General features: G+C 39.5%; 1 protein-coding gene across 1 annotated transcript in view; it reads right to left on the reverse strand.

Moving 5' to 3' along the window:
- FBN2 (fibrillin 2) overlaps positions 1–25196 on the reverse strand; it is a 232352-nt gene that overhangs the window by 45935 nt on the left and 161221 nt on the right. The window contains exons 24-37 of the mRNA XM_029216913.1: positions 24922–25149; positions 23966–24091; positions 19443–19571; positions 18542–18667; positions 16147–16272; positions 15573–15695; positions 15291–15416; positions 14841–14966; positions 13627–13749; positions 11208–11330; positions 9503–9628; positions 3892–4014; positions 2906–3028; positions 391–552 (exon numbers count right to left, since the gene is read on the reverse strand). Of these exons, the coding sequence (XP_029072746.1) occupies positions 391–552; positions 2906–3028; positions 3892–4014; positions 9503–9628; positions 11208–11330; positions 13627–13749; positions 14841–14966; positions 15291–15416; positions 15573–15695; positions 16147–16272; positions 18542–18667; positions 19443–19571; positions 23966–24091; positions 24922–25149 (1890 nt within the window). The remainder of the gene's footprint in view (positions 1–390; positions 553–2905; positions 3029–3891; positions 4015–9502; positions 9629–11207; positions 11331–13626; positions 13750–14840; positions 14967–15290; positions 15417–15572; positions 15696–16146; positions 16273–18541; positions 18668–19442; positions 19572–23965; positions 24092–24921; positions 25150–25196) is intronic.

Below are 25196 nucleotides of genomic sequence, written 5' to 3' on the forward strand. Positions count from 1 at the left end.
CAGGACATACATTTCAATTTAAGACATAATATGACTGGACTTGAGGAATACAACTCATCTATGAACCTGAACTAAAACAACTGTGGAAAAGAACCAGGAATGGTCTTTATCTGTGACACCAGGGAGAACTGATATTATCATCATTCATATTGGATTGTGGTTAAAAACTGTTTTTTCTTTTTAGCATTATCAAGAAAAACAGTAAGAAGAGAGGAATTCAGATTCCTTTTATATGACACACTCTTGGCCGGTTTCAGCACAATCACTGAAAGTAGTCCAGATTCAAAGTTTTGACCCTCACTACCTCCCTCACCCCCTAGCACCAGAAGAAAATGGTAGCTAGTGCTCAGCTACCAGTGTTTCTTTCCTCTTCTTCCGTTCCATACTCACTGCTATTGACAGGGGGGCAGGTCTCGCAGGGGTTCCCCCAGGCCTTCCCCAGAGAGCAGCAACAGGAGGAGCGGCTGACGCCCACCCCAATCTCAGTGTTGCAGGAGAGACTCCCATCGCCCCGAGGACCGAACTTCAGGTAACAGTTGCCCACTCGATTGTCTGCAGGGCAACACAGGAACTTAAAATTGTCCTTATCAGAGTAAGAATGCCTGTTTTGGAGAATGGTCACTCAAATGATGAAATTCAAATTCTGTACATTAATCCCCAGAACAGAATAATCTCTTGCTTTAAACTTTTTCAAGACTGAGTTGCAGGAATTAAATAAATTATACTTTCCTACATCTAGACATCCATATAGATCATGGACTAAACAAGATAGTAAGCAATTACTCATCTGGGACATTCTGGACCTTTAATAATATGATTGCAAAAAATGTTTCCTATAATCAATCTATAGCATGAGTTTATCAATAAAGGGAGTGAAATCCAATATGTTAATTTAAAGCAACGTATCCTATCACTGAAATATTGATAACGCCATCTCCTTCCTCTCCTCCCCATAATCTCCATTCTCCCACAGTTTAGTTTCAATTTGCACATTGAGTTTTGCAGGTTTTGGGAAAGCCAGTCTGTAACAACTTTAGGGAGGCTACTTAAAAGATCAATGAATCTCAGCCTTTGTCTTGTCTCTATCCATAATTACCATCTAGATCACCTCATTAGTTCCATGACTTTAAATACTATCAAATTTGTGGTTCCATCTTTCACCTCTCCCCTGAACTCAGATCTTTCTGCCATGTGCCTAGTATTTGATTTCTCCTTAGATATCTAAGGTATTTTAGAGTTAACACGTCTAAAATCAAACACTTGATACTCTTTCCTCCACATACAAAACCTGCTCCAATCCTCTCCCAGGCTTCTGCATTTTCAATGAACGGAAACTCCAATTTTTTAATTGCTCAGGCAGTCAAACTTTGAATCCTTACTATCATGCCTTATTCAATCCAGTAATAAGGTCTGTCAACACTACTTGCAAAATATATCTGGACTCTGATGACTTACCACTGCTTCTAAATCACTACAACCTGAGTTCAAGCCACCATCATCCCTCATCTGGACTACTGCAATTGTTTCCTAACACATCTCTGGACCCAACTATAGTCTATTTTCCCTACCACAGCCAGAGTCATCCTTCAGAAGCATTACCTTAGCCCAGGCGGCTCCCAGTGGTGTCCCACGTCAATCAGAGTAAAATCCAAAGTCCTTATTACAGTCTACCAAGTAGTTTTCATCTCCGGCTGCACATTATAATCACTTGGGCAGCTTTTTATTATTTTACTTTTCTCTTTTTTTTTTTTTTGGTTTTGTTTTTGTTGCTGACTCGGGTGCAGACAGAGGTGTTTAACTCATGGTTCTGCTCTTACTAGGCTGTATTCATTCATCCTTCCTTCCTCCTTCCCTCCCATTCTCTCTCTTTTATCCCTGCTCTCCATTCTCATTCCTCATCCCCTACCCAACCATATGAATGTGTTTAATATTATTCTTTTGGTCTCTGCTCCTGCAAAATTAGTATTTTTGTTTTCGTGTACACATTTTAAATTTCTATAAATGGTATTTTGTCGTATACCTCATTCCATCTTTATAACATCCAATCCGTCTACTCCACAGTATTCAACTGCGACTCTTTTTCAATCTATCCACTCTCCAAATATGGCTTCTAAATTCTTGCTGCTGCAAATAATGAGGCACTGAATATTTTTCCTTATGTTTCCGTATGGGCCTGTAAGTTACTTTATTTGATATCTAAAGCCCAGAGAGGAGCTGCTGGTTCACAGAGTTTGCATATTCTTAGCCTTTGGTATCAGGAAAAACAGTCCTTGTTATCTGCCATATGCATCCAGTGAACCTTTTTAATTTTTTATATTTGTAAGTCATTTTGAAAATAATTTGCAGAAGAAAAAGGCACAAACAACCTTACTAGAAATTTTAATGGGAATTTAATCATAGCTAACTCAAATTTTATTCTGTATTTTCTTGGTTTTGAAAAAATATATACCTGAAATGGTCCTATAAATGCCATTAACTGCTTGCCTGTCAGTTGTCATGCATATACCTGAAACATATTCATTTTGTAAAACTGATTCCACATTTCAAACACGTCTGTCCTGGCCGATGTACTGGACAGGGAGCCAGGCAACTCGGGACACTGCTTCAGCTCTGCCATGTGCAAGCTCTGAGACCTTGAACAAATGACTGCACCTCTAGGGTCCTGGTTCTCAAGTCTGTGAGAGGAGGTGGTGGGAGCAGATGTCTCAAAAATTCCTGTTTCAAAATATGACTTGGAAGATAAGCAGGATAAAAGTGACCATATATTTTGGTAATCTAGAGTTTCTTCAGGTAAAGGACTACTATTTTGTTCTCAAGTTAATTGTAGTAAATGGTCATCACAAGAGAGTATGAGTATTTAACTCTATGTACTTCTATTCATTTGTTTCATATAGCTTTTGCTTACCAACACAACCCACACCGGTGGGGTTCAGCTGGAAATCGGGTGGACAGTTACACTCATAGCGACCAGGAGTGTTGACACATAGGCCATTCACACAGTTTATTGGATCTGCACATTCATCAATATCTAGGAAAAACATTTAAAATGCCCACATTAACATCTTTACTTTCCTCGTGCATACTGCTGTTCCAAAGAATTTGGTGGAAATTTTGCAAGTCAGTAGACTTAAAATCTTTAGGAGGGACTCAGAACAATGAAATAAAAATGAAATACTTGTATACACCTAAAGCAGTTTCCATAGATCAGTCACACAGTATTCATGATGATATCATTTAATATCCTTAATAAATAAATTATAATGAAACGTTGCAATTCTGAAGAAAAACATTTTATCACTGTTTGTTTAATTAAACTTAAACATATGTATTATATATTTGTACATATATGTGGACATCACAAATACATACAAAGAAATACTTTACTAATTTCGTGTTGGATATTTAATATTAAGTTGTTTATATTACAATGGATCAATTCAATAGTTAAAAATAAATGTATCAGCCAAGGGGGAAAGGGGTGGGGTGTGAGGAATTGGGAGACTGGGATTGACACATATACATTATTGACACTATGTATAAAATAGACAACAGATGGGAACATACTGTATAGCACAGGGAGCTCTACCTAATGCACTGTGGTAACCTAAATGGGAGGGAAGTCCAAAAGGGAGGGGATATCTGTATGTGTATGGCTGATTCATTTTGTTGTGTAGTGGAGGCTAACACAACATTGTAAAGCAACCATACTCCAATAAAAATTAATAAAATAATAATAAAACAATAAATGTATCAGAATGTAATTTTTTTTTTCAAAAAAATGCACAGCCCAAGGCATAGCAGGCTAAGCAGAAATTTGAGGAACTTCTATATCTAGCACAAAATGTTCATTTCAACTAATAAGAACACAATTAAGCCCTTAACTGGCCATACCTGTACAGTTCCCTCCGGTTCTGTCCAATTCGTAACCATCATCACAGATACAATGAAACATTCCAGGCAAATTATTACATGTTCCAAAGACACAAATATTTTGGAAGGAGCATTCATCGATATCTGGAGATTAAAAAAAAATAGTAATCTCTTGATTACAAAGACATTTAGATTTACTGTATGACATTAATAAATTATTCTATCTCCTCAGATGTTTTTATGCAGCAAAAAATTTTCTTTTTCTTTGACCAGAGATGTCACATAAATGGCAAGCAACTAATGTTTATATGGGTCAGAAATATGAAAGAATATTATCTTATTTTATTGACAGTATTTTACTGTCTTGACCTGTAAAATACTTCAGAAAAAAATTGGCCTAGGGCATAAAAACCTTTTAGAAATTAAATATGAACGTGTTAAAGGAGTAAGATTGTAAAAAGTTAAAGATAAAAACAAATTCAAAGATTATAATAATTAAGTGAAAACAGCAGATGTTTTATAAACATCTATAACATACAAAATATACAACATAAATATTTTAATATTAAATATATCTTTTAAATTATTTAAGTTTAATTTTTTAAACTTCTTTCTTGTTATGTAATCTGATCTGTTATAATAAAGTCAGTTATAAACAGGGAAAGAAGTTTTTTCCCAGTAGTGTGTAATAAGATCATCCATTGCCCCACATTCCTCCAAATCTCATTAAGATATCTCTATTGGACTGAAATCATAAATTCAGTTTATGAAAGTCTTCCATGAAGCTTTAACTCAAAATAAACAAGAAGTTATTACTCCTCATTGGTATGAAAATGAAGGCATAGTGTGCCTGTACAGCTGTAGAAGTAATCTGTATTTCTACTCACAGGAAGAGGATGGACATTTTTGTACACAAATTACCTCATATCCTGAGAATGCAGACCAGGCATGCCATTTTAGGCTAGACTAGACAAGTCATTCTAAAATGCTGTCTTGAGACAGTTATATCTTAAGTATAAACGGGTCTTTTGGTCATTTATGATTGTCAAAATAAAGCATTGCAACTATCTTATATTTAAAGTATAGTTCAAACTGTGTCTAGAAGTTCAATTGATGTGTAAAGTTGTCTTTACTTGTGTTGGGGCAATAAACAAAGTTATTCTTTTTATATAAATCAGTAAAGACTCATTAAGTTAGTTTATAATTGAGTTGTGTTAATCTATAAATTGAAGTGGAATTGTATTATCAGCCTTCTGCATATGCATTTTACTTTTAAGTGAACTTTATTAGAAATAACTTCCATTTAAATAACATAAAAGAAATAACTTCCATTTAAATAACATAAAAGTTGCGTGGAATAAGGTATTTTAAGAGAATACTGCCTTGTTTTTATAAAATTGATGCATATTCAGAAATTTGAACAATACAGAAAAGTGGTGATAGGAAACAGAAAAGATAGGAAACACAGAAAATAAGATAGCAAGAACAAAAATCACTCAAAAATGCTTCTATCCAGAATTATCATTGTAATTGGATGAACACCATTCCAAACATTGATATTTCTCAGTGCATATTCACAGAGAGTAAAGCTGAAACAATTTCCATGCATCAGATCAATTTTTCATTATCTCAGTTATCTTCTAAAATGCTTTCTAATGGTAAGAATTGATGAAAACACTAAAACTGTATCATCTTTTGGCTTTATGTTAAAATTCAAACACAATTTTAAGACAGTATTAATGGATTCTATACAATGATGATTAACAATTAGCATCCATATATGCTTCCAACTCATTTTTGTTATTCATATTATTTTCACTTTTTAAATGTTCATGGCATTTACCATAATCTCTACAGTATTTAGTACTAATTCTTTAAAGGAATCAATAATGTTTTTATTGTCACTTCTCCATTTACTTCTTGATTGGCTGTTTTTCATTGCTGATAAGTTGTGTGTTTTTTTTGTTTTTGTTTTTGTTTGTTTTGCCCAAGACAAGAAGGGAGATCCCACAGGTGGTTTATTTCTGAATTATTTCACTTGTCAGGATATGTCTATTGTCTTTTTTTTAAAAATAAATTTATTTATTTTATTTATTTATTTTTGACTGTGTTGGGTCTTCATTGCTGTGTGCAGGCTTTCTCTAGTTGCGGTGAGCAGGGGTTACTCTTCGTTGCGGTGTGTAGGCTTCTCATTGCGGTGGCCTCTCTTGTTGCAAAGCATGGGCTCTAGGCGCGAGGGCTTCAGCAGTTGTGGCGCGCGGGCTTCAGCAGTTGTGGCGCGCGGGCTTCAGCAGTTGTGGCGCGTGGGCTCTAGAGTACAGGCTCAGTTGCTGGCGCAACTGGCTGAGTTGCTCCTTGGCATGCAAAATCTTCCCAGACCAGGGCTCGAACCCGTGTCCCCTGCACTGGCAGGAGGATTCTTAACCACTGTGCCACCAGGGAAGCCCTGTCTATTGTCTTTATAATTAACTAACTCTGAGGTATAGCTTTCTTGTCACATGTGTCCTTATAACTGTGAGGGCAGCATTCTAATGTGCGTTGGTACTGAATGTTTGTTTTGTTCATGTCTTGCCTTTTCTATCTGCAGTTTGAAGAATCTCTATTACTTAAGTTGACAAATTCAATAAGGTTAAATAAAAATGATATACTTCTTTCTGTATATTCAGTTCCTTCTTCTATTTCAGGAAAATGTTTGGTTGTTTAATACTTTTTTTCTATTCAATTTTTAGGGACTCTTCACTTCAGAAACACCCATTATACTTAAGTTTATGGTCTTTGTCTTTTCTCTAATAGTGTTAATTTATCCTCTCCCCCCTTTTTTTCCACTGTGATTATCTCATGTCCATTCTCTGTGGTAGTAATTACATTTTCATCTCCTCTGTTCTTTGCTGTGTCTATTTAATTGTTCTCTTATTTTGCTGCACTGGTCCACGTTTTTTGTTTCCCTTAACTCTGCAATATCTCTTTTTGTCTTTTTTTTCTGTTTTTATAATCACTTTGAACTTGTTCAATCATATGTTTTTATTAAGGTTATCTGAGGTACAATATACCTATGCGAAATTTGCTCTTGTTCCTTGAGTACTTTTCCTCTACTCCGGATTGATTATCTGCTTTTTGTATGCTTTTTTTGTTGTTGTTTCCATAGAACACTTGCACAGTTGCTGTTGTTTCAGTTTGTTTACACATTACTTGGTCAGCTCTTTCAAGAGTTTTATATACAGTTGATGCTTGAACAACATACATTTGAACTGTGCAGGTCTACTTATACATGGATTTTATTCAATAGTAAATACTACAGTGTATGTAGTACAACTACACTATCTGCAGTTGGTTAAATGTGTGGACATGGAACCGCGAATGCAGAGAACCGTGAACACTGAGGGCCGACTACAAGTTATACACAGATTTCCCCCCATGCTGAGGGTAAGTGTCCCTAGCCCCCATGTTATTCAAGTGTCAACTGTACTCTGAGATACAGTTCAGATGGAGCTTCTCGACATCCTCCCTTCTTTTTTGATTTGGGCTTTCTTTGGAAGACAGCTTGGGGTACGGGTTTCATTATAGCTTCTATTCTGTGGCCCAGAGTTTCATAAGGTGGGGGAAGAGGAGAAATACGGATGGGAGGACCTCCACTGGGCTCTGTGTGCTCTTTGTTGGTGAATCTGGCCCCTGCTCTCTCTTCGGAAATCATACTAAATGCTCTGTATCTGGGTGTACTCCATCTGATGGAGTCCTAACCTGTCCCTGAGGAGGTTCTTGCAGGTTCTGTACCTTCCCATTTTGGTGAAGAATACTGGGAAATGGCCAACTCCAGCAGTTTTTTAAACTCTATAGAAATTCTGAGAATTTGTGATTAGAGGTAGATGCTGAGTGGAAAATGTTGTTTAGAGGATCAATTCAAAGGGGCATCAATTTATAATAAGATGGGAAAATATCAAGGAATTAAAGTAATAAATTCAGGATAAACTGTCTAAATGTGCCAGATCTCATAGAAAGAGAGAAGACAAAACCATAGAGAAACAGGCAGAACCATGGAATTGCATTTTTGGGATCTCAAAAGTTGGCATCTGGTTAAATGGAGCAAAGGGTGAGCTACATGTGTGCCACTCTCAGGTGCCCCGGCAACTGGGATTTCTCTCCATGGAAACAACATATTTTGGGAAAGCCAACAGGAGAAGGAAGTACAGTAAACAGAAACTATTTAGCATCACCTTGAGGGAGGTTCTGCGAGAAGTTTTGGAAGACCCTAGGCCACAAATAATGGAACAGAATTATGAAAGGGAAATGCTGTCTTATGTATGAAGGATTAATTTTGAAATTTTATGTTGGCAAAAGTGTCTGGCTATTGCTAACTTGTCCCTTTTCCCACCAATTCTTGTCAAGCTGACGTGGGTAATAAATCATGTAATTCCATAAACACATTGACTCACAGTTTCTACCAATTGACTTCAATGCTTAGAAGGAACCAGGACTAGGAAAAAAATAAAGCTCATTCTACAGCTGCCTTGTATAAAATGGTTTAGGTTCTGCCCAACCTAGCAGGTCAAAGTAGAAGCATGAATACTTTCAGTTTCTAATATCATCTTCCCAGAGCCTACTATTCATTCTCTCATTCTGATTCTCTCCAAATTGGTAGATATTTATGGAAATTGCCATGATCTTTTAGGCACACTTTCTTTCTTCAGTGACACTTCTGGTGGTGGGGCAGAGTCAGGCTCTACTCCAAGCTACCCCAGATTGCATAATTTTTGTTTGGTTGATGCTGGTGAAGTGTGTGTGTGTGTGTGTGTGCGCGCGCGCGCACACGCTGGCATTTAGTATTTCTGTTCATTTGATTAGATACTCATGTAGGGAAAGCCTGTAATCTGGTTTCATTTTATAATCTTTGCTAGCAGTTAGCCTGAGTTTTTTTTTAAGATTTTCTATGAATCACTAATTTTGTTAAAACCTTATGGCATATGAATTGTTTTCAATCCTTCTCCTTTATTTACATTTTCATGTACTTTTATGAACACAGTGATGGCCCAAACTCTATGTAGTGTGAGTTGAGTCTCTAATGTAAAAGAAAATCCAAATTCTTTTTCTTGGAAAGATATCACACTAGTCACAAAGTCCCATTTCTAGGAAAGGGGGTGATGTCATAACTTAGAGGCAGGAGACATGACTATTAAGCAAAAGGTGTACTTCTTGATGAGTCCCTGAAGAGGACTTCCAGTCCCAGACATACACACAGTTGACTAAAGCATAAAGGTAATGCCAAAAATGAGCTACTTAGATTTTGATAAACACATTAAATAGCAGTGATTGAGGTACACAATATATTTTAAAAGCTGAACAGTTTATCCACATTTCATTCATTTAGTGATAAAAAAAGAAATAGTTAAAAAAAAAAAAAAACGAATAAGCCAAAGTTCCAACTCTTGGCTCCTGGCCAGGAAAACTTCATAAGAGATGAAAGCCACCTTCATCATTATTCATTCGGCAAAATAATCCATGCTTAAACAAATGACTTTTATGTGTGCAGCATGTGCTGTGTATTCTGCTTCCAGGTGGAGCCTGTTCAGCCCTTTTTGTGGTTTCATTTGTTGTAGTTGATCCAACTTGGAAATGAGTTGGAATCCTGGTGACCCACCTTGGCAGGATCTGCTGTCTGAGGCTGGAGTGAAGCCCATCTCACACTCGCAGCGATATGCACCCGGGACGTTGAGGCATTGTCCATTCTCACAGAGATTTATGTTTTCTGCACACTCATCAACATCTGTTGAAGGAGCAAATTACATCTCTATTAAGTTCCAAATCTCATGACATTTTTTTCTTTGCTCTATAACTAAACCAGTCTCACTGGCTTGAGTTAGTGCTCATTAACATCAAACAACAATTATCCATATACACCTAAATAAGGGTATACAACTTGATAGCAGAGCTGTTTATGCCCTAGCATTCAATTCCATTATGATAAACAGGAGGAACGAGGTGTCTCTCACATCTGTCTCAGTTCTCTTTAATGCTAATTTGATGCATCTGTGTTACACCAACATCATTTAGATATAACCAAGAACATTGGAATTAATCTTAAAATGGTGTTAATTCATTTGAAAACATTACAGTATTAAAATGAACAACTTTTTCACTAGTTCAAGTATTTTTAAGCAAGTAAGGGACACTCTAAGGGAGTGAGGAAAGTTTCTTTCATGCCATTACAATCTCATTAAAATATTCTTATATTTAGGGCCTAACATTTGCCAAGGAGTGTGCTAGCTGCCTGACGTTCATGTTTTCACTTAGTTCACCAACCCTGTGAGGTTTACAAGAGGAAGAACCCGAGGCTAAGAGGAGGTGACTGATGCCTGGGAGTCACAGTGATCTAATCTGCAGCTGAGCCAGGGTCTAGGTCCAGCTGTGTCTGATACCAAAGCCATGCCCCTGCCCTCACACCACGGTGCAGAGACATGCTAAGAAAGATGCAGTACCCGAGGTTTAAAAGTAAGGAAGCTTTACAACTGAATAAACATGTTTTCTTAAAGAGGCATTAGAAAACTGTAAGTCTGTGTTTTTGATGTCACTAATTAGAAAAAACTATCTTTTAATTTGGGGTTTAAAGTGTGCACTGAAATTCAACTGAGAAACACCTATCTCTCAAGCTTAAAAGTATCATTCTTTATGTCCAGCAAGATGATCTAGTCTTTTACGTGAATATAATAAGTGGATGTTTTATCCTCAAGGAATGCAGAGTGAATTTACTCACATTCATTAAGCTCTTATGATGCATGTTTCTAAGCTCTTTACTTGTATTATTCCATTTAATCCTTTCAATACCATGTGATAAACTGAGATTTTGATAAACACAATAAATAGCAGTGATTGGGTAGGTCATAGATTTTATTTTAAGAAGCTGTATAGTTTTCCCAACATGTCATTCATTCAGTGATATAAAAGAAAAAGGGAAATAGTACTTATTATTATTATTACCACCATGTCCATTTCAAAATGGAGAAACTAAGGACACACAGGTTAAGTCATTCACTTAAGTCTATATGGCCAGTAAGCAGCACAGGCAAGATCTGGATCCAGATGGTCTGACTCAGAGCCTGTATTTTTGACCATTATGTTAATTAATGAATAAAAGGAAATGACAGTCACTAAGAGTACATGATAGTAATAAATGCCATTATTTTAAAAAATTTCCAGGTTTTTGTGTTTAATGTAAGCAAAAGATACATATTCACCTTAAGTCAAGTGTAAAAACAGAGGTAGTGATTTCAGCCTCCTTTAACTACAGTCTTCTTCTGATGATGAAAACATACAGAGTGTTGCATGAAAATCAGGACCTCACCCACCTGAGCAGGTAAATCCATCTCCAGTGAACCCTTCGGAGCAGGCACAGCGGTAGGAGCCTGGGGTATTGACACACTGAGCATTTATGCTGCACTGGTGGGTTCCATTAGAACATTCGTCCAGATCTGCATGTCAAGAGAACATAGCAATAAAGTTCAGAAATGAAAATGGAATATTTAAACACCCAGGAAGATTTTCATTTGTCTTAATTTAAATGTAAACTGGCCCCAAACTGGCCAAATGGAATGTATTTTAGTTTACTGGTCAAGTTGCAGTTCTATATAATTTTCTAAGACCTCAGACCTATAATCCAAAATGTTCATGCTACAAACATGGGCCAAAATAATTAGTTCAAACATTTTGTGAGCTGTCTAATCAACTAGAATTATAATGTTTAAAAGAAAACCAGGCCTAGATTTCCTTCTGATTTCTACCGAGGGTGAATTTTATCATTGGCTACCTTATCACTAAAAAAGGGGTCAATTTTCAAGATAATACTGAATTTCAGAGCAGGAAAATTACCATAGAATTTTCAAGTTCATTTTATAGATGAGGAAACCAAGATATGATTCTTGACCTCATGGAACCCCTAGTCTAGTGGAAAAGACAGATGTTAAACACAGAGAATTCAATTAAATTAAATACTGTCATACATGTACCATGAAGAAAAGTTACAAGGTATAAGGAAATAAGAAGAGTGTCTAATTTGGATTGCAGGAATTAGGAAAGCTCCACTGAGGAAGTCATTTTCAGTTAACTTCCCATCTGAAGGATGAGCAAGAGTTGACCTGCGAACAGAAGTAGGGATGGGTCTTCCTTGCAGAGGGAACAGCACGTATGAAAACACTGAGAAGGAAAAGAGCTTTGATGTGACAAAAATTAAAGGAGGTTAGAGTGACAAAGCACAATGTAGGAGACCAAGGATGAAGGAAAGTGAAGCTGGAGAGATAGTGGGAAGATGCCATAGGGTCTTGTAAACCATGTGAAGGAAGCTGAAGTTTATCCTAAATTCAATGGATTAAGATGACAATTGTGAAGAAATCAGATCCATGGTTTAAAAAATCTACCTGGCTGCAATGTGGAGAATGGATTGCGGGAGGACCAGAGAGGGAGTAAGTCAACATATGAGGAGGTTCTTTCAGCAGCTAACAGAGAGAAAGGGCTGGGGTGGGGGGCAGATTGAGAGAGAGAACGGTGTGATGAGAGCAGGGGGATGGAGATGGAAAGGAGTGGAGGGATTTGGATGCCATTTTGGAGTAGAGGTGCCTGGACATGGTTAAATCTTTTGTATTAGCGGCAGGCTATTTTTCGATAGCTGGCCAGAGTGATAGCTGGACAAGAAGCACAAAAGAAGGGAGGCTAGAGGAGGGAAAAACAGTAAACAAATGGGACTAGAAAACTAGGAATGGGGATATAGCTGAAAAGTTGTGAGATTAATGATAGAGAAATGGCTGGACTCAAGTGGGTAGCTAGTGGACTTAGTGACACCGTGAGAGAACCTTCCCTAACAAAGTTATTTAAAAACTATGTTAACTCAAATTCTGGAGTCAGCTCATAAACATTTGACAAGTATAAAACAATTGAGTAGGTAAGAAAGTACATTCAAATTAACTAATATTATTAATAAGAGATCTTAAAATTATCCTTTAATTCTTGCTGCAGGCTTATCAGGTTTTAATGAGTAAACATGGGGAGGTCGGTTTTGCTTGCTTTAATTTGTATTTTAAATAGACCTGGATACTTTTTACGAGTTGCAACATGCCTTATTGTTGAGGCACATAAAACACTGAACGTACCAAGCAGCATTATGAATGACAACAGGAGTAAAATCCAGTTCCTTGCCTCACAGCTATAAAGGACTTATTAGACTCTGGTCAAGAACTATAAAACTTGGAGAATGGCAACTGCCTTCACATTCTCCTTCTAATCTGGCTTCTTGGAATCCAAGACATTTAGATTTGTCTGGAAGAAGAATTCTATTTTCTATTAAGAAGCTGGTATTGACCACTTACTATAGACCTAGGTTATCTGAAAAAAATCATTTCATTCCCTTCATTTATTTCACTGTGTTTTAAATCTCACTGTTACTCTATGAAAAAACTGGAAAAATATATTATTCATGTTTCATCCTACAGCTGTTTGGATTTCTGGCTGCACATCAAATAATTTTTACTGAACAACACGACATTAAAAAGCAGATGCCAAGGCATACTGCTGTAATTTGATCATTTATACCAAAGTTAAAGGAAACTCTTAGGCAAGAATTATCTTGCAACGAAAGACAGCCTTTAATTTTCAAGAGAATAAATGAAACTAAGAGGCATGTTCCTATTTAAGTATGTAGGTTAACAACTGTGCAAAGAAGAGCCTCTAGAGATTTTGTGTCTTAGCGAAGGTTATTTACATTTGCAAAATACTCACCAATACATTTGATGCCATTTCCAACCCAGCCTTCTCTGCAGCTACATTTGAAGCTTCCTGGGACGTTTAGACATGAGGCATGCATGTCACAGTTGTGGGCACCAATTTCACACTCATCCACATCTGAGAAACCGTAGTTAATATGAAGATAAGATACAACCTAGTTAATTCTACTTCCAAGAGATTTCTGTATAGGCAAAATTTTAAAGTAAACACAGAGAAAACATTAACGTCACTTTATTTTTAATATGTTTAGACTCCAACAGGATTTGGAAGTTCATGATCCAAATCAAACAAGGCCTTCCCTGAAAGAAATTGCCAGCCAGAATATATAAAAATAATCACTGGAAATGTTTTCTGGAAAATGACCAGATGCTTTTATCAGTATTATGTATATAGTGTCTGTGTATGCGGTACACATACATATGAACATGCAGAGTTCTTCTTTCATTACTTGCTCTTTCCTGGAGGTGCCAGCTTAAGGCCTAGGCTGCAGTCTAAGTCACCCACCACCTGGCTTGAGCAAAATACCACACTAAAGCCTTGAGCAATGATGGACATTTGGCCCAAAGTACTGACCCTGGGAGTTCAACCCCCATCCGCCCTTCAAAAGGCTAAAACTATTTAGTAGAGAACAGGAATAAGAGATAAAATGAATGGGGTGAACAAAGAAAAAAAGCGAAGAGAGGAAATTTGGGCAGGGAGAAGAGAAGGCAAAAGCAAATGGAAAGAGAGGAGGGAAGAGCAGAGAAAAAGATGGGGAAACAAAGGAAGGAAAAGAGTCTAAATATAAGTTTTAGATTAATTTTTGTTAGTTTAAAAGAACTGTAAAACTCAGCAAACACCTGGGATTCCTCCAGGTCTTTTGGTGCTTCTTCCTTACGTATATCTCCTGTTTGGGCAGGAGAAAGTGAACGCTGCCCCAAGAGCTACCAGGAGCACATCAGAACCATGGGGGCCAGATTCCACACCCATTCTCCCACTCCGTGACCAAGCACGCAGCCAGGTCTGTGGCTTGGTAGCTGAGACCGTGCTCATCTACCACAGAGAAGAGACAAACGCATCACACATGCTCTGGGCCAGTTACTCATCACATAACTGTCACAACCTGGTGTGGGTGAAAGTACAAGAAATTCCAGGGAACAAATGTTGTTGAAGGTTAACCTCTGAAATATAAGAAGCTGAAACACAGGGGATACAAGCTTGAGACCTACCTGTGCATCCCGTGGTCCCCTTCTTTACTGAATACCCCAGCTGACAGTGGCAAATGAAGGATCCCTTGGTGTTCTCACATTCCCCAAACATGCAGATGTTTGAATTTAAGTCACATTCATTCACGTCTAGGAAATTGATTTTCAACACCTTGGTTAATACTTGTTTATTCTAGTAATTCAAAAGCTATCTTTTAAACTGAATAGCATACCAATGAGATACACAAATAACGTTTAAAATATAATGTATTTGCAGGACACAGTATTACAGATAAATATACTGTCTTTAAGGATTTTTTTTTCAAATAATTCTTCTTTTGGCTTTCACATCTTCTAATACAATGGTTTGAATTTTAAAAATAACCAAAAAAGCCTTTTCTTCTTAGGTGCGCACGTGTGTGTGTGTGTGTGCACACTGTACATAAATATTTATCCTGTTCTTATGGTACCCACCAATGCATGTTTTCATGTCCATTGAAGCCATGAAGCCATCATAACACAGACAGCGATACTCTCCAGGAATGTTGGTACACTGCCCACCATCACAGATATCAGGATTATTTTCACATTCATCAATATCTGATGATACAAAATCAAAATCAAATGAAAAACAAGGATGACTTTTATTAAGCTCATGCATTTTTTTCCATCCAGTTCCACACAAAATATGTGGAGCCAGATTTGTAAGATAAGATTAACCAGATGTACAAAGTCTGTGTATTTTCCTTCCTGTACCTGCACACGACCTCCCATCTGGCATCAGGGCATAACCTTCACTGCAGCTACATTCATAGCTTCCTTCTGCATTAGTGCACTGGGTGTCACAGCCTCCGTTCATTATCATACATTCGTCAATATCTGTAAAAACATTGCCACCACGTTACTTGTCAGAGATACTTCCTTAAAAAAAAAAAAAAAGAGAGTTTTTCTACTTCTTCTTAAACAGACAATGCTCCAGTGACTTTGGATTTTTCATGTTGATTGATCATTGTAACATTAGCCTTTCTTAGTTCCTCTCACTTCCTTTTAGACAGCATTTCATTTGACATTCAGCTCCAGTAACCTAAGATTAAAGAACTCAGATATACCATATAGGATGAAATATATATATAGAGAGAAATATAGGATGTTTCTTATTAAAAACCAAAGGTTCCTCTGCAAAACCACCAAACCATGGCATCTGCCCCCATTCTTAGATTTGTTTTTAGGACAAAGGACTCCCATCGGCGTCATTATATATTCCGTGCCAGAAGCATTCCTCGACTGACTTGAGAAATACAACTTCCAGACCTGCCTGGCCTACCCTTACCTGTACAGCCCTGCCGGTCTGGCGTGGCCTGGTACCCAGCATTGCAGGAGCACTGATAAGTTCCGATCATGTTTACACATTTTCCATTTCTACAGAGATTGTCACTCAGGGAGCATTCATTAATATCTATAAAAAGATACACAGAGTTAATGTTTTATGAAATCACAACACCACTTAAACTATCAAAAACATGCAGCATCAGAGCAATGGTCTCCAAAGGGCTTTATTTACTTCAGGGGGAAGTAAGATGGTCTCTTGCAGCAATTCAAAGAAAACGCCAGAATCTATATTTCTCTTAGTTCTATCTGCAACAGTGCTCTCCAGTGGAACTTTTTACATTGATGGAACTGTTACATATCTGTGCTGTCCAGTATGTAGCTGTTACTGAGTGCTTGAAACATGGATACTGTGACTAAGGAACTGAATTTTTAACGTTATTTAATTTTGATAAAATTTAAATAGCCACGTGTGGCTAGTGAGTACCACATTAGACCACATCTACCTAGCACATGCCAGAAATAAAGCTTGTTAATACTTAATCTATGAATTTACACTGGTACCCTCAGCTGGTCTTAATTGGATGGTTACGTGTTGTCTAAATAACATGAAGGTTCCTGAGGGAAGACAGCTGGTTCCAAAAACAGAGGGGCTGAAAATAGGGCCCTCAGTTTTTAACTTTTCATGGCATTGTGTTTACAGGGCCTGGATAGGTGGATTACAGATTATATTGCCTGTTTTTAAGTAAACTAACCCTTATAAGATGGGCAGATGCCTTAAAGAAAACGCCTGCAAAGATCTGTTGAAGAGACTAGTACTAATAATGCAAAAAGAGAAGAGCAAGAAAATGGTAGAGTGACACTTTCTCACACAAGTTACCCGTCAAACACAATCTAAGGTAAAAATCAGATATAACAAGAAATTCACCCCAAATTCTCAAAATTACTAAGAAGACAATGTGGCAGATTTATGTTTATAATCATGAAATATTTATTTTATTGAACATGCAAAAATACATATTTTATAATGTACATTATATCATTGAGGGGAACTTTTTTTTTCAGCTATAAAACCCATGAAGGGCTTCCCTGGTGGCGAAGTAGTTGAGAGTCCTCCTGTCGATGCAGGGGACACGGGTTCGTGCCCCGGTCCGGGAAGATCCCACATGCCACGGAGCGGCTGGGCCCGTGAGCCGTGGCCGCTGAGCCTGCACGTCCGGAGCCTGTGCTCCGCAGCGGGAGAGGCCACAGCAGTGAGAGGGCCGCATACCACAAAAAAAAAAAAAAAAAAAAAACCATGAAAATTAATTAGCAAAATAAACTGAACTTAGAAACAGATCTCTGGATCACTGGTATCACAACCATGAATAAATATTCTGTAATTATCTGTGTGAAAAAGCTTTTTGAACTATTAAAGTGGAAGTAAAAATATTTAAAACCTTCACCTTTTAAAAATGTCTGTTCGAAAAAAGAAGCAGACTCACAGATACAAAGAACAAACTAGTGGTTACCAGTGGGGAGAGGAAACGGTGGAGGGGCAAGATAGGGGTAGGGGTTTAAAAAAAAAAGGGTTATTATGGGATTATACAAAAACATGAATGCAAAACTTCTGAGAACTGTAAAGCACGGAAGAATTTAAAGAATCTTTCATTGAATAAAAAAATTTAAAAAATAAATAAAATGGTCTATGATTTAAGATTCACCTAATCATTAGCATAGTGATATAAATATGGGTTATAAATAAATACATGAGTAGTCGGGAGGTGTGCTCAAGCTATGTTTTTATTTGGGGGTGTGGGATCTGTCTATTTTAAACTGTTTTATTTGCTTACACTTTCAAGAAAGACTTACTGTGAGGAAAACATTTCCTGGCTAAATCAAAGCTTTAAAGCTTCTTCAAGACCAGCCGTGGTCGCACCTACATCCTCCGCCCCCCATCCCCGAGCTCAGGGCCGGTAAAGAGGCCTCAGTGCTTCTGTGAGGAGGGGGTTGGAGCGTGAGCTCACACACAGGTGAGCAGACCCTGTGACGACTGACATGGGGCACCGAGTGGATTCTTGTGCACAGGTGTGCACACAGGCAAACTATCAGGGAGCAGCCCTTCCAAGGGGAGCAGCTGACCCATCCCAGCCGACCCGGAGGAGGGAACTACAAGGCCTGACACAGGGTCCCTCCCACAGGGTCCTTTCCAGTGCACTTGTAACGAAAACGAGGGGAACTGGGGTAAGCATCTTCTAAAGACACAGCCTGAATCCAAATGTACAGACTCTGAATTCCCAAATTTTAATCTGTTAGATTTCACAGGCCCAAAACAACCAGTTCATGAGAATGACCTCTGATCTTTATGATATTTACCAGTTGAACTGGGAGGGTTTTATGTGCTGAGGAGACAAACTCACCCACACAGTCCTCACGTGACGGTGACAGCTCATGTCCCAGTGGGCAGTCACACTGAAAGCTGCCCTCAGTGTTCACACAGGTGCCACCCCTACAAAGGAGAGGGTTACGTTCACATTCGTCAATGTCTGAAAGGTAAAAACGTGAGAGCCATTAAAGAACTCTGAGGAAAAAACGTTCACGCACACAGCATGGGAGAAAGATTCATTATCTGAGGTCATTGTGACTCAAACGTGAGACATGGGTTAATAAGAGATGGGATAACGCTCTCCTCACTTTATGATCAGTAGATAAAAGGTTAAAGTTCTACTCTGAAAAGATAGTGAGCTATCAAGGCTTTTACTTGTATGAAATGAGCAGGCTCATGAGAGGTAAAAATAAACAATATTCACTTTATATCACTCTAAACTCCAGACACCATATGTCTCTATCTCTAATCATAGTGAAAGAAAACTCTTAGACTGATCACTTTCTGTATCCCATGAGCTGAGTCCTATAAGTTGCTAAAAATCAAACGATGGGCTAAAAGGTGGGCAATGCCAAGAGTGTTTGTAATAACACCCAAGTAAGGAAAAGGACATGGGATTCGCATGACAATATAAATTTGGGGGTCACCACCCACTACCATACATTTTCAGTGACTCCCTCCTCAGCAGTTAGTCTGTGGTGACTTCAGATTCTATAAATAAGCAGAACCCAGTCTCAATATCTCACTGCCATTAAGGCACCGAGGGGCTGGGGCTCCCCAAGAGCTATCGAGGAGCGGATTTCCTGTCTGACACTTAGATCTGTTCTCTCTCTCACCGCAGCTCCTTGCCAAGCACGCTGTTCACAGCTCTGAGACAGGCCAAGGTCGCACTAAGGAGTCTGTGCTACACCGGTTTGCAGACCCGAGCAGCTTACCCATGCAGTTCTTCATCATCATGAACCCGCTCTCGTAGCCTTCGAAGCACTCACACTCAAAGCTGCCCGGCGTGTTGACACAGATCCCACTCCCACAGAGGTCAGGAGAAATCCTGCACTCGTCAATGTCTAGTTCACAGGGTTTAAAAGAAATTCAGAAAACCAGAGTGAGATGAGAAGGTGTTAACAAACAGAGAGGTTTGGCCTTCCGAGCAAAAGTGCTGGAGGAAGCAGGGGCGAGGCGTAGAAGGATGCATTTTCAGGAGGTCACCTCGAGGGGGACAGGGCTGCAGGCATATTCCTTTCCCCAACTGCCAAAACTGTCACAGGCAATGGGCAGGGGGGCCCTTTTTGTCCTTAAGAATTCTGGAATTGTGGATTTCTCTTTGTGGCTTAGAAATGATAACAGAAGGATGAACCAAGCAACTGGGATATGAGCCGACCAAGGCAGGTGGCAAACGAGGAAGCAGTGGCCATATGGATGGAGTCCCATGCAAAACGCAAAGCCCACGCTGGTTCTGCTGCATTAGCCCACGTCCGCCCCTGGTGCGGGCGTGAGAGGGCTGCTGCCTCTGAGCAGGGGTGGCTAGCTGGCTACAGAGACAGCCTCAGAGGCAGACGCGACCACTGAACCCTGAGCTGGAGAACGCGCCTATATGGCAGGGCCGTGGAATATGCCCCAACTGTGTTTCTGCGTCATATTCAGACGGAAGAGCCTACTGATTTAATTTTAAAATTAAAAACAAACGATAATGATGGGCTTTTGCGTTTGTCAATTTTTACATACTACAGTAAATAAGAATCTTTAATAGCAGCACTTAGACTCTCAAAAATAGGATTCTCTGAGAAATCTCCCATTCCTGAAATCAAGATTTTCCATAGAGCAGTATGTCTGTAAAATAAGATTAAGAAAACATGACTTGCTTAAATATTTTTGTCAGAGTGGGAAAAATGTTTTTGCCAGCATCTGTTTATTCTTGTGAATTTAAATTTTTAAGTTTTTCTATCACAGGATTTATAAATGGCTAATTTGCACACGTTCTCTTGCGGGGGGTGGGGGAGTAGTCTCAGCCCCTGCTTTCTCCCAGCTTTTGTTTTCTTTCTACTGATTTTTCCCAATTGCAGGACATACTGAAAAAATGCAGGTACTTTCTTTTAAACAAAAGTCTTAACAAAATTGATTGATTCAATTAAGCAGGTAATAATATGCACACTAATTCTCTTAATTTTTATCTATCAGTATCTAGGAACTGGTGATGAGAACCATATGAAGAACACAGAATAAGTTCAATGGCAGAGGAGGGACAGATTTTGGCTGATGTGATGTGGTGGGAGCTGCATAGTGTAGACTATGAACTCTGGAACCAGATGACTGGGCACAAATCCCACTTCTGTCATCTTCTGGGTGTAGGGGCTTGGGAAAGTCACTTAATTTCTCTGTGCCTTAGTTTCTTTATCTGTAAAATGGGGCATGTAGTAGCACCTGCCTCACAGGAGTAAGCGAACCAATGTTTCTGAAGTGCTGAGAACAGTTCTTGTCTCATAAAGAGGGCAGTATATATGAAAGCCATTTGCTGTTAAGAATTAGCATTTTGGAGGAAGTGGCTTTTGAACTGATCCTGGAAGATGGCATAGAAATTCTAACTTTAAAGATGTAGAATAAATAGAAGGGCAAGAGATAAAATGCACAGATGAAGAAAACTAATGCATTTCAGAGAACATCAAGTTATAGAGAGGCTGATAATGGGTGCAAGTACAGGTAAGATAGGTACGGTTACTGAGGGCGCCAGCGTGGGGAGCAGAAGATGGGCCTTACATGCTGTGAAGAAGGGCAGCCAACCGTGTCCCACTGTCCTTTCACATTGCATCCCACAACACTGCAGTGCTGTCAACAAACTTCTCTTATACAGTATAAACGAGTTGAGTTTCAGAGCCATTAAGTGACTTGGCTAATTTCACACCAAAAACAGGGCAGTCAGAACTGGAAAAGCTTCTTTATCTACGTCTAGGATCAGCTAAGTCAATAGAAGTTGTTTTGCGGGAAGTTATGCAATCCAAGCCCTGCTTTAGGATGAAAAACCTGGTGGTTGTGAAACTGAAGGATCTAATTGGAAACTTACTGGGGTGGGAGACGCTGGAGGAATCTGCAGTGTAGTAGAGACTGCGATGTGTTGCCCAGGTCCCCCTTCAAGAAGGAAGGACTCACGCGTCCTTGCCCTCAGCTGTTGGGACTGCGGCTGGCAGAAAGTCCTGAGGTGAGAACTGTCTTCAGGAAGCACCTCAGCTAAGCGGACCTTCCTCACAGTCACACCCCTTCTTGGGGCAGATGTATGCAAAGATTCATCATGCAGGTACATAAACACCTAGCCCCTCTGCCCTAACTCAAGACAACTGTGATGTGCTTCCCAGATGCAGAGCTCCCGGGGCAGGTGGGCTGAGGACCACATTGGGACTGCATCACAGCCCACTTCTGATTCCTTTCCCCCCCTCCCAAGACCAATCCTTAATAACCTTCGTGCCTGCTAATCTCTGCTCAATCTGTTTCCTGAGGAGCTGAACCTACAGCAGCAATAGTGTAGAAGAAATAGTACAAGTACTTGAAATAACCATTTTGATGGAAGAATATACATAACTTTTTCACTTCTCTATTGGGAGAGGGAGGTGTCAAAATTAAGTCTGAGGCTTCAATCCTGAGTGAAATGATACTATTAATATATCCAAGGAAGTCCCTAGGCAGAGGAAGGGGGATGGGACAAAGGGAGACGAAAACAAAGAGAAACTGTCCAGATGGAAGTTAGAAATGCAGGAGTGGAACTCAGGAGGACTAGAGAGCTAGAGATGGCACCTAGGAGTCAGCTCAACAGAGGCCATCCAAAAAGGCGTGATGGTAGATGCAATTCTGAGAGGCAGAATGTTGAGAAAGCAGAGGACTTTGGAAAATGCCCAAGGGATGGAAAATGCCAAAGACAAGAAGAATCTGGGAAGATTAGAGATGGAACATCATAGTCATGATAGGACAACTCAGATGGGAAATACCATGGAAGCTAAGAGAGAAGAAAATCAAGGAGGGCGTTGGCCAGAGGTCAAGGAAAATATGCACTGAGAGAAAGATTTTTTTGAACTTGGCAAAGGTGTTTTGCAAGAGTATATATATATGTGCCTGAAGGAGGGAGGTCAGCATTCAGGGGCTACAAAGCAAATGGTTACTTAAAAGAGAGGAATGAGAGGTGAAAGTAGGAAAAGAGCATGGTAGCTTGAGGGAAAAGGAGGGCTGAGGAGACGCTCTGCACTTGTTTACAGGTCTAGGGAAAGAAACCAGTAAAGAGGGGGAGATGCCAGAGAGAGAGGAGTGAACTCTGCTAAGAAGGGCCTGGAGAAGAAAGAGGGAAGGAGAGTGAAAGCAGAGAGTTTCGCTGGAAAATTGCAGAAGAACATCACATTTCCTTCTCTGGAAATGGAGGAGAGAGTAGGGCTGGAAAAGGACATATTATACCAGAGAAGAGGGTGTGTGAGAAGGGTCCTGGCAATCAGGTTTGACTTCAATAAAGAAGAAAAGGAATGAATAGCGATACGAGAGGGCGTGTAAGCCAGAAGAGGTTTAGAAGTGCCACTAAGAGAAATTTATTAAGGGACGTAAAGAGGTGAATACAAGTATCGCTCAGCAGCAGCAAAGGCCTGGTTGAGGGCGAATGCAGGGACCTCGGTCACCTTTTCTCAGGCTCTCCCCACCAAGTTCAGCAGCCCCGAGTGGAGAAAACAGTGGTGAGGGGGTTAGGAGTTGGGGATCGGCATGGAAGGCACGGCAGAAAGACAAGATGGCAGAACTCCACAAGACCAGATGGATAGTTGTGAAATGCTTAGGGGATAGTCTAGGCTGGGTAGGGCCAGGAGTGAATCACTAGGATCCTATGGAGTACGAAGCTAGGAAGAAGTCAACAGAGACACTTCAATGGAGATCAGAAACGTGTAGTGGGGGCAGGAGAAAAGGGAAAATTCCAAAGAGAATATGTAAAACGAGAGTTCTGAAACAAGACCTTGGAGACATACTTCAAGTGTTTGGAATAATCTGTTATATTACCTAATAGAAAAACTTGGAATTTTGTGTATTTTCTTAGAGAGAAGGATAAGGGTATGGATATGGATTGTGACTGAAGCATAATATTAAGAAAACTGCCCACAGATGAGGAAAATAAGTTACAACTTCTCTATTACAAACTTTAAAATTTGTAACAGAATGTCAAATTTATACAAGTGTTGATTTAATGGCTATATTCTTTAGTACTCATATATTCTGAAAATCCTATTGTTATATTGTTCTTGTAGGTAGCACAGATATTATTTTCATGCTCTTTTGCAGCTCTCTCACAAGTTTGCTGGAGAAGTGGTTCAGGCATCGGGAAAAGGAAATAAGAAGAACAATGTACATGTTCCTAGTGAGAAGATGGGCTTTTAAAGGCAGTACTTCCCAATAGCAAAAGAAAGAGAGCCAAGGTTTACCCAGTACAACAGAAGAATAGTCTCACCTGTGCAGTTTCTTTCCTCCAAGTCTAGAGCAAAGCCACTATTGCAACGGCACTTGAAACTTCCAATTGTATTCCTGCACTTTCCATACGTGCACATCCCAGGGAATGCTTTGCATTCATTGATATCTACAGGCAGAACAGAGCTGGAATGTAGAGCCGGTTGATATAAAAGAGTAGGTCCAGCTTACCCTTAAGCTGGGATGAAGTGAGAGCATGGCATGGACATATATACACTACCAAATGTGAAATAGATAGCTAGTGGGAAGCAGCTGCATAGCACAGGGAGACCAGCTCGGTGCTTTGTGACCACCTAGAGGGGTGGGATAGGGAGGGTGGGAGGGAGGCTCAAGAGGGAGGGGATATGGGGATATATGTATACGTATAGCTGATTCACTTTGTTATACAGCAGAAACTAACACACCATTGTCAAGCAATTATACTCCAATAAAGATGTTAAAAAATAAAAGGGTAGGTCCATCATTTTAGGTTAAAAATCTAACATGATGGAAAAGAATGTACTCAAGTAAAAATGGGGGATATCAAATTTTTCAATGATTACATTGATGCCACACAGGAAGTGCCAACTGTGAAAAAGATTCTGTATTTTTACTGAACAGTCCTGATCCTTTTATTTCTGACCATTTGTTTTGTAAAGTTTAGGGGAGATAGAGAAATTTTTGCAACATCAGGGCTGCACCTCATCAGGCTGTGCTGAGGAAAGCAGCAGTACAGTAGAAGGCTGTAAGAAAAGTGAGATTAGCTGCCTTTTTTAGCATCTTCACTTCAACACCAACTTGTACAGGTGATTTATACTCCTGGGCCATAAGGCTGGTTGCATGTTTTGTTTAACAAAGAAAATAAAGTGGGAAATCAAATGTTTAAGGCAAAATCAATCTTCAGAGAATGCGGAAGGTGAGCTTTAGTGCAGAGGGACCAAATGCGCTGCTGACGGTTACCTTTGTAAAATGGCCTCCCAGTAAGAACGTCCCCTCTGTTAGCAAAGCCAGGCCCCCGGGGGCACAGGGTCTCGTACTCCGTGGTGCCAGGTTTGGGGCACTCCTCACACTCAGTGCCCCAAGCCGCCCCGACTGCACAGCAGCAGGCATCCATGCGGAACTTCCCAGGAACAGGATGGATGCATTCATCCTCATCCCACTTCAAGTAACACTGCTCCATGCGGATATCTACAGGGAGAGGGAACCACAGTTTGAGATTAAGCTGTAAGATGCAC

The sequence above is a fragment of the Monodon monoceros genome, unplaced genomic scaffold, assembly GCF_005190385.1.
Source record: "Monodon monoceros isolate NGI ecotype Baffin Bay Population unplaced genomic scaffold, NGI_Narwhal_1 Super_Scaffold_12, whole genome shotgun sequence".
NCBI classification, from domain to species: domain Eukaryota; kingdom Metazoa; phylum Chordata; class Mammalia; order Artiodactyla; family Monodontidae; genus Monodon; species Monodon monoceros.